The sequence below is a fragment of the Anastrepha obliqua genome, chromosome 1 (assembly GCF_027943255.1).
Source record: "Anastrepha obliqua isolate idAnaObli1 chromosome 1, idAnaObli1_1.0, whole genome shotgun sequence".
Classification (NCBI taxonomy): domain Eukaryota; kingdom Metazoa; phylum Arthropoda; class Insecta; order Diptera; family Tephritidae; genus Anastrepha; species Anastrepha obliqua.
Window position 1 is genome coordinate 46,559,465 of NC_072892.1, and position 12,820 is coordinate 46,572,284.

General features: G+C 35.8%; 2 protein-coding genes across 9 annotated transcripts; one reads left to right on the forward strand and one right to left on the reverse strand.

The window, feature by feature from the left end:
* Window positions 1–325: 325 nt before the first annotated feature.
* Window positions 326–12,337, reverse strand: LOC129250529 (adenosine deaminase-like protein). 6 transcript variants are annotated; one of them, XM_054890156.1, is made up of 3 exons: window positions 12,212–12,337; window positions 1,711–1,854; window positions 326–1,517 (listed from the first exon to the last, which is right to left on the reverse strand). In XM_054890156.1, exon 3 carries the CDS (start codon window positions 1,445–1,447, stop codon window positions 425–427), a length of 1,023 nt encoding a protein of 340 aa, XP_054746131.1. In that variant the 5' UTR covers window positions 1,448–1,517; window positions 1,711–1,854; window positions 12,212–12,337; the 3' UTR covers window positions 326–424. The 6 variants fall into 6 exon arrangements, with proteins under 6 accessions (XP_054746131.1, XP_054746126.1, XP_054746133.1 ...); XM_054890151.1 differs by lacking the exon at window positions 12,212–12,337 and adding an exon at window positions 1,933–2,248; XM_054890158.1 differs by lacking the exon at window positions 12,212–12,337 and adding an exon at window positions 1,992–2,039.
* On the forward strand, window positions 2,185–10,586 carry LOC129250513 (zinc finger protein 570-like). 3 transcript variants are annotated; one of them, XM_054890146.1, is made up of 7 exons: window positions 2,185–2,657; window positions 2,712–3,028; window positions 3,455–3,971; window positions 4,042–4,162; window positions 4,242–4,434; window positions 4,495–4,629; window positions 10,324–10,586. In XM_054890146.1, exons 1-6 carry the CDS (start codon window positions 2,303–2,305, stop codon window positions 4,627–4,629), a joined length of 1,638 nt encoding a protein of 545 aa, XP_054746121.1. In that variant the 5' UTR covers window positions 2,185–2,302; the 3' UTR covers window positions 10,324–10,586. The 3 variants fall into 3 exon arrangements, with proteins under 3 accessions (XP_054746121.1, XP_054746112.1, XP_054746118.1); XM_054890137.1 differs by having other exon boundaries at window positions 2,185–3,028; XM_054890143.1 differs by having other exon boundaries at window positions 2,185–3,028; window positions 10,327–10,586.
* Window positions 12,338–12,820: the final 483 nt, after the last annotated feature.

The window sequence follows — 12,820 nt, forward strand, 5'->3', positions numbered from 1 at the left end:
CCTCGAGAAACAGCAGCTATATTCGTGTATTTCAATTTCAGGATTTACATATATGTACATATATATGAGAATATCTTAATAATAAGTTTCGTGTATAAGTGGCCCTGTTTTTATAAGGTATACATATGTATGTATGCATATAAGTTTTACGATAAAACCATATTTAAAAAAATAGTAGATTATTGGTAACACAAACCAGGAATTTATCTTGAGAAAAAGTGATTTTAATCATCGTCAAGACAATTTTATCCTGCTCATTTACGCAAAATTAAATTTTTATACAGACCCGAATTTTCCAGAGGAATCCAGCTAATAACGAAACTCCTTGAACAATTTTCCAATAGTTTAATACTTTATTTTCAATACTTTTATTTTTGCTCTAAACAAGTTGCCTTTGAACAAGGTCTCTTAAATATGTGAGTCTTTAAAAAATCCGAGTGTTGAAGTACTGTTTAACTTTTTGTTGCAACTCATGCCTGATACTGTCTTTAACAAATGCATGCTCTGCAGCATTCAAAGTAAGTTGCATCAAATCATCGTTATTTAAATTGAAATTCCTCTTGGCTAACTCAAATTCGCTCGATAACGTCGTGTCAAACACACCACAATCATCTGTGCATAGCACTACTGATGTTTTTTTAGATCGGAAAATGTGCTTAAAATGGTGATCATCATAGTTTTTTACGGTAGTGCATTTGACATTACTCGTCAAACAACACTCGACAGCAATATTTTTCCTCCCTAACTCATTCAATTGCAACTGACTCAGAAACGTCCCATGTCCGCAACGATCCATACCGAATTGTATCATTTTCTCAATTTCCAAGGGATTATCAATCTCTGCACAATGTAATGCCAGCTTTAATTTATTTTGTCGTGCTTTTTCCAAAACTGGCATGAATTTTTCAAATTCGCCAAGTTTTGGGTTACCGCTGAAGTCAATGCCGGTAATGATGTCTTTATGAGTATTTCGCAATTGTAGTGCAATGTTAACCGTATCGTCCGCTTCAGCTACGCTTTGTCCTCTATCAATAGATGGCAGCAGACATACATGAATATTTTCCGTTTTCTTAGATCGGTCTATAGCGCACAGAACACATTCTATATACTCCAGTTTGGACATTTCAATATTAGTTTTAGGGGTTGTACGTAATTCCAAATAAATTACATTATCTTTGGCAAAATCCCGTATAGCTAACTCAGTAGCTAATTGTAGGCCCTTCTTTGTTGAAGTTAATTCGTGCATGAAACGGAATTTTTTAAAGCATCCATCCAGGTCAACATTGTCAAAGTTTATGAATTCCTCACTGAGAGTGAGAAATTCTTTAGAATTAGCACCGTAGCATAGTTCACCCAACTCTTTGATTGAATTTGCACACAATGAACCATTGAGATGAGCGTGTAATTCAATCTTTGGCATTTTTCGAATAAGAGGAAAGGTATTCATTACTAGATGTTTTATGCTGGTTACGGTGAAACTTTTGGATTGTTGATTGATAGTTACAAGCAGAGGTACACTATGAATATAAACAATTATGAGCAGATTGCATTAACATTTTAAACATATTTTCAAACATTTACTATAATAAATGATTACTTTATTGCTGTTATAATTTGCAAAAACGTTTAATTTCTCCCTTTGCCTATGAATATACTAAGTATTATATTTAATTTTTCAATTGACAAATATTGCAAAAATTTATTATTTACTTTTTGTGCAAAGCTGTACGGTTTGTTTAGTATAGCAATTGATTCAATACTTTGTCGAAAATAAATACACGAAACAGCTGAAGACCTCCGTTGCTAGCAGTGCGTTGTCCTTTTGTTTATTTAACAATTCTATTGTTATTTAAGCTTAAAAAAAATATAGATAGATATATAATAAAACAAGATAAAAAAAATGCATGAAATCTATTATTGGCTTAAGCTTACCAGTATTAAATATAGTCTTATTCACAATCATTTGTCAATATAAGTTGGCCAAATATCACTTTTTTCTATTATTTTCAATTAGCAATATATAAACAGGTGTTATTTATAATATTAACAAAGGATAAAGGAGGGAGAAAAGGGAGGAAGGTATGTTTGTACCGGTATCATATTTACACAGCACTTTAGTAGGACTTTTACTGGGAGGCAATTTGACTTAATACCTTACTAACAACAGCGCCATCTTATGATATACAGTAAATAAACAGCTGTGTATTTAGTACTGTTGTACAGTTTGCGTGAAAATTATCAAAAAATACGAAATTGGTAAAATATTTGCATTGACACAATTTTTGAATTTGGTCAAATTAGGATGGTAGGTTTATGTCGGTTATGCGCCGCTGTGCGTAAAAGGGATATGTTAATTCCCATGGCTGTTGATGTGCATCAGAAATTAAGGGAATGCTTTGCACTGGAAATGTGTCAACCTGGTGATAAATTGCCAAAACGTGCCTGTGCTATTTGTCTAGATACATTGCAAAATGCATTTAATTTCTTTAAGAAAGTGCAGGAGTCCCAAGAATTGTTAACGGTATTGTTCGATGAATTAAAGGAGGAATCAAATAAAAATAGCGAAATATGTACGAGATTAAATGAGGAAATCGATGCAAAATTTCATTCCACTGATGTAGTTAAAGAGGATTCAGTGAAGAAGACTGACATAAATGGTAAGCGAATAATAGTATCGGACTCGATCCAGTTAAATGTTGAATTGATGAAAGGAAATCACGAAAGAGATGAATTTGAAGAATATCATGTAATGGAAAGCGAAGAGCTTATGAGAGTTGAGACCATGTCAATGAATAGCGAAAGCAGTGGAGCAAAAAGCCCTAACCAACTTTCCGAAGGTAGTACAGAAGTTGAAGTTGAAACCTACTTTTTGGAGGAAGAGGAAGATCTGGAACAAGAGCAGGAACAAATATATGAGCTTGAACCCGAGAGACTATTAAAAAAACACGATAAGGTAATCGATAGTAATTGCAAGCCTACAATAATTGAAATCATACCTCCGACTAATGATGACAGCAGATATTCGAAGGTTTGTACTTATTATAATATACATATCATATTCTGTTATAGTGAAATAGTAATAAAAACTACAAATGTAGAAGATTTGGGGAAAATATTTAGTAGTTTATAACTCTACGTTCTTGGCAGACTGAAATAGAATCATTTTAAACGTTTCCACGACAGTCGGTTCTACGTTACCGAAACGACCCGGATTTATATCCGGTCAAGGACTGTCACTCCAGCAGCATTCCCCGTATGTAAGTATGGGGAATGTTTATGCTGTTACAACAACAACAACAACAGAATCATTTAAAGTAAGCATTCACGTCTTCAGCATTCACCAAAAGTTTATGGGGAATGTTTACGCTGGTACAACAACGATAGCTATATTTTCAATCCAGAATAACGACTATCTAATACATACATACATATATATGTTGGTTAACTATTTCAGTGTTTACAAGCAGAAGACAACGATAAAATCCAAGTAGCAGAATGGAGCGCTTACTCTTGGGTTTGCTATTCCTGCTCGGAGACCTGCGAGAGTTTCTTTGCGTTGCTTTTACATTGCAAAGAAAATCACAACATCATTGACGCCAATTATATGAAATATAAATGTGCTGATTGCCACAAAATATGCACCCACTATAATAAATTCCTTAATCATATACGATTCCGTCACAATCCAGAATTAAGTTTACGATGCGACGTTTGCGATGCTCAGCACGAAAGTTACTCACAATTAGCTCTTCACAGAGAGACGACTTGTGCGGCAGCTCAGTCATATCCTTCGATCGATTTGTGTAGTAAATGTGGCAAAAGTTTTCACAATCGAAATGGCACAATGGTACATGCGCGTGCCCAACACACTGAAGGGAATAGTGACGAAATCAAGTGGCTATCATGTGCTCAATGCGATAAGAAGTTCAAACGGGTTGCGAATCTACGAGCACATGAGCATATTCATTCTGGTAAGACGTTTGATTTCCTTCATACTTTACATGCATTGTTTTAATTACATATGTATGGGTACATTTGCAGGTTTGAAAGAATATATGTGTGAAATTTGCGATCGCAAATTTCGTCAAAAGCACAACTTAGAAATTCATTTGTATACACATATAAATGATAAAGTTTTCGAGTGCAAAATTTGCAAGAAAAGGTATTTTTTTACTTTACATGTATAAGAAGACTTAATATTTTACCCTATACCATTTTTATACCTATTTTACTTATTATAGTTTAAAAACGTCAGCAAGTTTGGAAAAACACCAGCAAATTCACAAAGATATCAAGAAGTTCGTCTGTGATTATTGCGACAAGGAGTTTCGCACAAAAGATGCAAAGCTGTCCCACGAACGTATACACACTGGTGAAAAACCATTCAAATGTATATATTGCGATCGGTGTTTCCGGTTTCGTAGCGGTTTGATGGTTTGTATGTCACCAAACAATTGAAAAGCACTTTGTAAGCAGTTTTTGTTTGATATTTAGGGTCATATTAATATACATACGGGGGAGCGCCCATATTCATGTCAAGATTGCAGTCGTCAATTTACCAATTGGGGTAACATGAACAAACACATGAAACGTTGTCACAAGCGCGATAGTGGTGAGAAAAGCAAATAGGTGTGTTTAATACTTAGTATTATTATTATTATTTATTTATTAAATTATAATTAAAATTATAAAGTAATATGTTTACTGCACTAGCTACCAGGGCTATCGGCTAAGTCATTACGTGAAATAATTAGTATTACTTATTGTATATTATATACTTATATTTATTTACATACTATACTTATCTATTATAATATCTTAGATTAGATGCGCCATGTTCAAATGTTTTAAAAAGTTGAAAATGAGTTTTACGTTGGTTTCTGATGCATTGGAGAGAATTTCAATTGGGTTTTTATTTGCAAAAAATTGCGTGCGTAGATGGGAAATAGCGGTACAACTTAGCAAAATATGACGTACACTTAGATCAGATTTGTTGCAGAAAGTACATGAAGGTGGTTGAGAATTCTTCAAAAGGTATTCATGTGTTAGAAGGCAGTGGCCTAACCTTAGGCGTATAAAACATTTATTCATCCAGGTTGATGTGTTTGTTGGTAAGATGATCCCATTCCCATGAAGATTCACTTCTTTGTATTGGTGTTTATAATTGGACCAACTACGTTCTTGCCGTGAACCCATAGCTTTGGAGAATATATTTTTGATGGATTTATGTCCGAACGGCATGTGGTAGTGGAGACACAATTTTAAAGCACGTTTTGCTGCTTTGTCAGCATATTCATTACCTGTAATACCTGCATGGCTAGGCACCCACATGAGTTTTACTTTTGGTGACAGACTAATTAGTAGTTGCTGTGAACGGTATAGAGGATCGACAGTAATACGAAATCTTTTTGCAGCTTTAAAGACAGATAGACTGTCAGTGCATATTACCGTTTTATTATTCATGACTTTAGTCACAGACAAAGCTGATAATATACCCTGCAGTTCCGCGTCAAATATGGTTGCATAGTTCGGGAGTAGTCCACAGGTTAAAGTGTCGCCATTACTGTTTGTAACAGCAAATGAGACTCCATCATCTTGTTTTGAGCCATCCGTGTATATGAAATTCCAGCCATTCTCTTGCAATGGATTTGCTACGCTATAAAAATGTGACTGGTAAGTAGAGTTATTTGTTATTTCTTTACGCAGGAGAGTTCATTCACAAACACGTTTCTTTTAAGCGCCCATGGTGGAAATTTAGTGGCGGGGATCTTCATTGGGTGTGCGTCCATATTCAAATCAGACGCTAATTCTTTTATTTCGTATAGTGCTGACTTATGTGACATGCAAGTTTTCCTTTGTTTAAGAAGCTGAATTTCTTGATGTAGAATATGTTCACTGGTGCAAAATAGTTTGTAGACAATACGACTGCGTAGATATTGTATGCGGTCTTCAATTGATAGAAAGCCACCTTCAGCTAGAAGATTTTTTACTGGTGTCGACCTGAACGCTCTAAGGCTTCGCCTTACTGCCATGTTAAAGGGCGCCTTGATCTTATTAAGGGTGTCTTTGCTGCATTTACCATATATTTGTAGTCCGTAATCGATTTTGCTCTGTAACGTTAGCCTGGTGACACTAAGAAGAGTATTTGTGTGTGCGAAGCTTTTGTTTGAGCTTAGATATTTAATTATATTAAGCCTGGTAGCTAATACATATCTTAAATTAGTACAGTGGGCCTTAAAACTATGTTTGTTGTCAAATATAACACCGAGTATGTTTAGAGTAGTTACATTTGGAATTTTAAAATTTATACAGCTTATATTAAAGGTCTTACAACTATGTTTTTTGCATATATGTAGGTGCTTGCATTTCTCTGATGAAATGCCAGCACCGGAGTATTCACTCCAACTTTCAATGGCATTTAGAGCGCTATTGAAAGCATCTTGAATTTTTGTTGTGTTTTTGTGACTGCAAAATATGTATAAGTCATCGGCATATAGGCAATGCTTTACGTTATGTTGTTGGCTAAGCAATCGACTTACATCATCGAATGCTATCAGAAATAGTGTAACTGAGAGTGGTGACCCCTGGGGGATGCCATTTTCTAACGGAAATATTGGTGATAAAGCATTATTAATTTTACACCGGAATTTTCTGTTGCTGAGGAAGGACTTAATGAAGTTGAATATCTTCGGGCCAAGCTTCCATTCTTGTAACTTTTTTAGTACAACGTGACAACCAATTTTGTCGAAAGCTTTAGTGAAATCAATGGAAAGAATAGAAGTGTGGTTTCTCGAGGATATATTTTTAGAGATGTGGTGGTCGAGGAAGAGTAAGACATCTAGAGTGCTTATTCCAGGTTTAAATCCAGTTTGAAATGGAGATATTTTATGTTTTTCCTTCAGAAACCACATTAGTCTTGTCGATATTATCTTTTCCAAAGTTTTACTGACACACGAAATAAGGGAAATCGGCCTGTAGTTAGCAATTGAGCCAGGATCTTTATTAGGCTTTGCTATTGGAACAACGAGAGCTGTTTTAAAGCTTTGGGGAATAATGCTAGAACTCAATATAGCGTTGTAAAATTTAATCAAACGTTCTTTGAAAATCACAGGAGTAAAACGCAGCATTTGATAATTTATATCATCAAGTCCTGGTGTAGTTCCTTTCATTGTTTTAAGAATTGATTCTAATTCATAGAAGGTAATATCATGTTCAAGGTGAATGGCCAAACTGTCTATGTAGTCGGCAGGGCGCGCGTGCGAAGTATTTTTTGATTGGTCAATGAATTGTGAAGGAAAGTTCGATGTGAGCGATGCCTCGGAAATGTACCTGGCGAATTCTATGGAGATGTCCGATGGATCGGAAAAAATCTGGCTATTGGAAGTTATGGATTTAGGGATTTTCGGTGTATATGTACCTGTAAGCGTCTTTATTCTTTTCCAAATGCTTCCTGTTGAAGAATTTGGGCTTAAATTTTTTGTGAATTCTTCAAAACTCTTACGTTTAGCAAGTCTTTTTTCTTTGTTGAATCTGGCATTACATTTTTTATATGTTATAAGTGTGAAAGTACAGGGTGACTTTTTGTATGTTCTCCACGCCGAAACTTTTTCGGTTCGCAGAGCGTTGAGCTCGGGTGTCCACCAAGGGACTCTCCTTGAAGCTGTGCGGGAGTGAGCTACTGGAATAGAAGAGTTTGCAGCTTCGCGTAAAGATTTTTGAATCGTGGCTGCTTCTTTGTTGATATTTTGGGCATCAAATGCTGGTAGACGCTTCGTAAGCAAAATTTCTTGATACTTATTCCAGTTAGCCTTTGATGTGTCATATTTTTTGGTTTTGTTGAAGCAAGAGAAGTTTGTGGGACATAGAGTGATAGAGCATATTATGGGGAAATGATCGCTGTTGTGCAGATCATCTAAGGTGAACCATGAGGCGAGCGGAAGTAGTTGCGGGGAACATATTGTTAGATCTATGTGCGTAAAGGTTTTGTGTGTAGAAAAGTGAGTTGGGCTATTGTTGTTTAGAATTGCTAAATTGGAATGTAGTATGAAGTCTTCGACTATAGTGCCTCTGCGATTGGCCATTGGTGAGCCCCATAGTGGACTCCAGCTATTTAAATCTCCACAGAGAATAACAGGAGTGGTAATGTTAGATAATAACTGAATTAAATCTGAATCTGAAAAGGCTTGGGCTGGAGGAATATATAGAGAAAAAATAGTTATAGGTGTTTTTAGATTAATTTCAACTGCCACTACTGACAGATTAGAATTAATGGATTTGAATTTATGTGGGATGCTTTTATGGACTAGTAGTCCACAACCTTGCTTAGCATGATTGAAGTGGGAGAAGTTGTGAAAATAAGTTGAGTATTGTTTAGGAGGGTATGGTGTAGAGTTATGTCTCAAGTGTGTTTCTTGGATACAAATTAAGTGGGGGCTACGATCTTTAATCAAAGTTTCTAATTCTATGTAATTGTTAAAATATCCCTTCATATTCCATTGAAGAATATTAAGAATCATTAACGATATTTATAATGGTTACCTATTGTACTATTCAGATTATTTCAGAGCAAAATAACCTATAGTACGGGTTCTTCGTGGTCGCTGTTGAGGATGTCTGTATAAGTTTCTTTAGTCACTTTGTTGCTTAGATGTGAATCTACACATTCCAAGTGCTCATAAGAGATGGTTGTAAGAGATTGTTTTTCTGTTGGGTTTAGGTTGGATGAAAGAGATGTAGCGTTATTTGAAGAGCATGTGGTAGCAATGTTATGTTCGTTATTGAGTAAAGAGGAGTTGGGTGTTGAATTAATAGAGTTACGTATCGAAAGAGATTGGGGAGTTACCGTGTGTGTAGTAACTATATTTTGTTGAGTAGAAAAAGATGAGAGGTTTGAATTTACATTAGAGTCGTGAGTAGTAAGAGGAAGAGAGTTGTGTGAAGTAATGAAGGAAGAGAAGAGAGCTTGCAGATCTGTTGTGTTGTAGTTGTTATTGGTATTTTTTATCAAATCGAATGATTTATTGGGTCCGTTAGAGTAAGAGTTATGATTGGTTTGTGATGGAATCGATGGGTCGTTAGAGCTGTTTGAACAGTTAGAAAGAGAGATGGAGTTTGAATTGAGTGTACTTGATTGCGGTTGTGTGGAGTTAGCAACCGATGCATAAGATTGCTTTGAGTTAACGGGTGTGGGATTATGGATTTTGTACAGACGTTTAGCTTCTTTATAATTACACTTGTTCTGTGTTTTTATTTTCAATATTTCTTTTTGTTGCAAATATAAAGGGCAGTGTTTGTCAGAAGCTGAATGAGAGCCAAGACAATTTGCACACATGGTACGTTGACATAATTCGGGGTTGTGTGGGGGCATATTGCAATTCTCACAAGTGGGGTTGTTGTTGCATCTTTTGATAGTGTGCCCGAGCAGTTGGCAATTTCTGCATCGCATTGGTGTTGGGAAATATTCTTCTACTCTTACTGAGTACCAAGCGATATCAATGTCATGTGGGACCTTGTAAAGGTTAAATGTCAGAACGATTCGGCCTGTTGGGACTTTTTCTCCGTTACAAATTTTTGTAAATTTATATACAGCAACAACACCCTGGGATTTAAGACCTTCAAGAATCTCTTGTTCTTCTGTGTTCGCAAGATTTAGATCAAAGATAGTACCTTTGCATGTATTTAATGATGCGTGTAATTCAATTGAAACTGGACATAAACCACCGAAATTTTTGCATTTTAGAAATTTTTCCGCCACTTTATTTGATTTAGTTAGTACGAGTAGGCTCCCATCGCGAAGTATGTTCACTGAGCTATATTCTGTACTAATGCTATCCAGTGCCTTCTTTTTGGCAAAAACGCTGTATTTAGCAATAGGGTTGGAGGTATCAGTTGATTTAATTAAAATAAATTTCGGATCATTTGCGTTGATTGTTTTCACTGGTTCCGGTAATACCGGGAAAGAGTCTTCAGTGATGATGGGTTTTTTGCGTTTAGCTTTTGGGGGCTTAGGTATACTGTCGGACAGTATACTATACCGATTCCCCGAAGGGATCGGGGAAGCTTTCCCCATTTCAAATACTCACTACACGTTTGTTTTTGTAAACTTCTAATTTGAAGAAATGAAAGAGAAAAGTAACTTACTTATGCGAAGTAAAATAAGAGAATAAAAATAGCACACTTGGAAATGTCACTACGAAAATTGAAAGTCAACGAGAGAACGATTGTGGGCACAACTGCTCGGTACGAAGGTTAAACGGTGACTGAAAAATACTTAGTAAAATACTTAATACCTTACTAAGATATTTATTTCTAATACTATAATAGTAGTAGTTTGTAGCAACACAAACAACACTACTAATATCGTGACCGTTTCTGTATACCCGTGTGTATGTATGTGTACGCGGCGAAGACAATGAAGACTGAAAGTGAATAGTGTGAGTCGCCGAATAAGATGGATTTGAAATCAGAAACCTATGGAATGGTCACCATCACCTAAAAAACAAGTATTAGTAATATAAAGTTAGATATAGAGCTCCTGCTAAAAGATTTTTATACTAGCATTTAAGAATAAAGGCTTTCAAAATTTAGTATCTTTGAACTTTCATGACAAGAAACCTTGAATATTGGAAAAGTACGCAGTAAAAGCGGCGGCCGCCGTAGCCGAATGGGTTGGGGCGTGACTACCATTCGGATTTCAGAGAGAGAACGTTGGTTCGAGTCTCGGTGAAAGACCAAAATGCAGGAAAAGATTTTTCTAATAGCGGTCGCCCCTCGGCAGGCAATGGCAAAACTCCGAGTGTATTTCTGTCATGAAAGAAGCCCTCATAATAAATATCTCCCGCTCGGAGTCGGCTTGAAACTGTAGGTCTCTCGATTTGTGGAACAACATCAAGACGCACGCCACAAATAGAAGGAGGAGCTCGGCCAAACACACAAAAAGGGTGTACGCGTCAATTATATATATATATATATATATATATGCTATATACATATCTGTTATACGACGTTTGCGCATAATGCCTGAAAAATATGCATTGCTTTTTCGAATTGTAGAAGATTTGAAAGCTAAGGCGTTTCATAACATTTTGAGCTATAATGCGTATTATAAGCCATCCATGCTGAACGCTAAATGTGCGTTTAGATGTTAATGTAACTCTAAATGTATATTTATACCAAACCGAAATGCAATTTAATGTCAAATATTTTTACATTACGAATTTTAATGCTGAAAGCAACTACGTAATCTTCAAAAAACTGGTTAATTTGAACAACATTTAGGATGCTTTTGTAACAATCCACGGTTTCTAAATTTCATTAACTTCCCCAATCGAGGTATTTATTTCCTCAATTATAATTAAAATATAGAATTTTACACAAATATAACTTTACCATAGATAAGGTAAACTTTATTTGAGGGTTTTCACACTGATTTCGAAATGAAGTCACATCTTAGAATACATAAAAGACCGGCGTTCTGATCGTCACCACATCGAATGTCCCGTTGAACAAATGGAAGTAAGTTAGTTTCCAATAAATTTGTGTATTCCTTACTAGTGATATGCCATATATAAAATGCAAAAGCTATTGCTGACCTGCATTATTACACCATTTCGCTTGCTGGAAATTTTACTGTCCGCCGCAGATAGTCTCTATAGTAGGTTTTGTTTTTCCTTCTTATAACTCGTAGGTTTACCAGAGAACGTAAATCAAGAATTCATGAATTCATAGACTCACCACGTGCCATTGCTGTTTCAAAATTGATTTGAAGCAGAATATAACCAAAAACAACATGCAATTAACATGTGAATCGGATACCGGTAGATGATAGAACGATGGTACGAAATAACCGCCGAACAACTTGAAGTATGTTAGATTAGGTTTATCTGGTTGACTTGCAGTTATGCATAGACCGGTTCGATCTATAGCGATACCAGATGGAGTTAGTTGGTTGTGTGTTTTGAAATAGTCCAACCGCATGGTGCGAATTGAACGAGACATTTCCAACGGTAAACCTCCAAGTGTATTTTTGCCATGAAAAACCTCCTCATAAAAAACCATTTGCCGTTCGGGGTCAGCTTAAAACTTTAGGCCCCTTCATTTGTGGATCAACATCAAGACCCAGGGCAAAAAATAAGAGGTGCTCGGCCAAACACCCAAAAGAGGTGTAAGTTTCAATTAATATACATATATACTTCACTTTATGAGCACTCACTCTGCATTAATCACTTCCAAACATCAAACGAGGCAAAACCAAATATGTAAACAAACAAAGTAATGTACGCAAAAGAGAAACACCATGAAAGTGTCCACACGTTTTTTTTTATTCGAATCCACACATGTTGACTTCGGTTAACAGCTCATTTGTCAAAGCTCAAAGTGCCCTGCTCTTTTGTTGTTGTCTTGTTTGTTTGTTTACATTCTCATTAAAACCAACAGATTGCAAAAACAAATAAGTACATGAAATGTCTTGTTGCTCTACCGAACTCACCTTCTATGAATTCGCTTTGCGTGTATGCTTGTCAAACCAACCCAGTGATGAAAGCGACTTTTTATCTTATAGTAAAAGAAGACTTTGACTATAAGTGACAGAGACAGCAACGAAGCAATCTCTAATTTTTTTCTATTACTTTGCACTTACACGGGTGATTTTTGCAAAGACAATAGCAACACACTCGCACTTTTTACTAATCGTAATCACAATTGCCTTAATGTCTTCGTCATAAAAAAATTATTATAATCTACGTTTCACTCAAATGTAAGTCCAAATTAATCGAAGTCAGTGCGAATAGTTTGTACGAAACGACACTAACAGCGGCTGTTT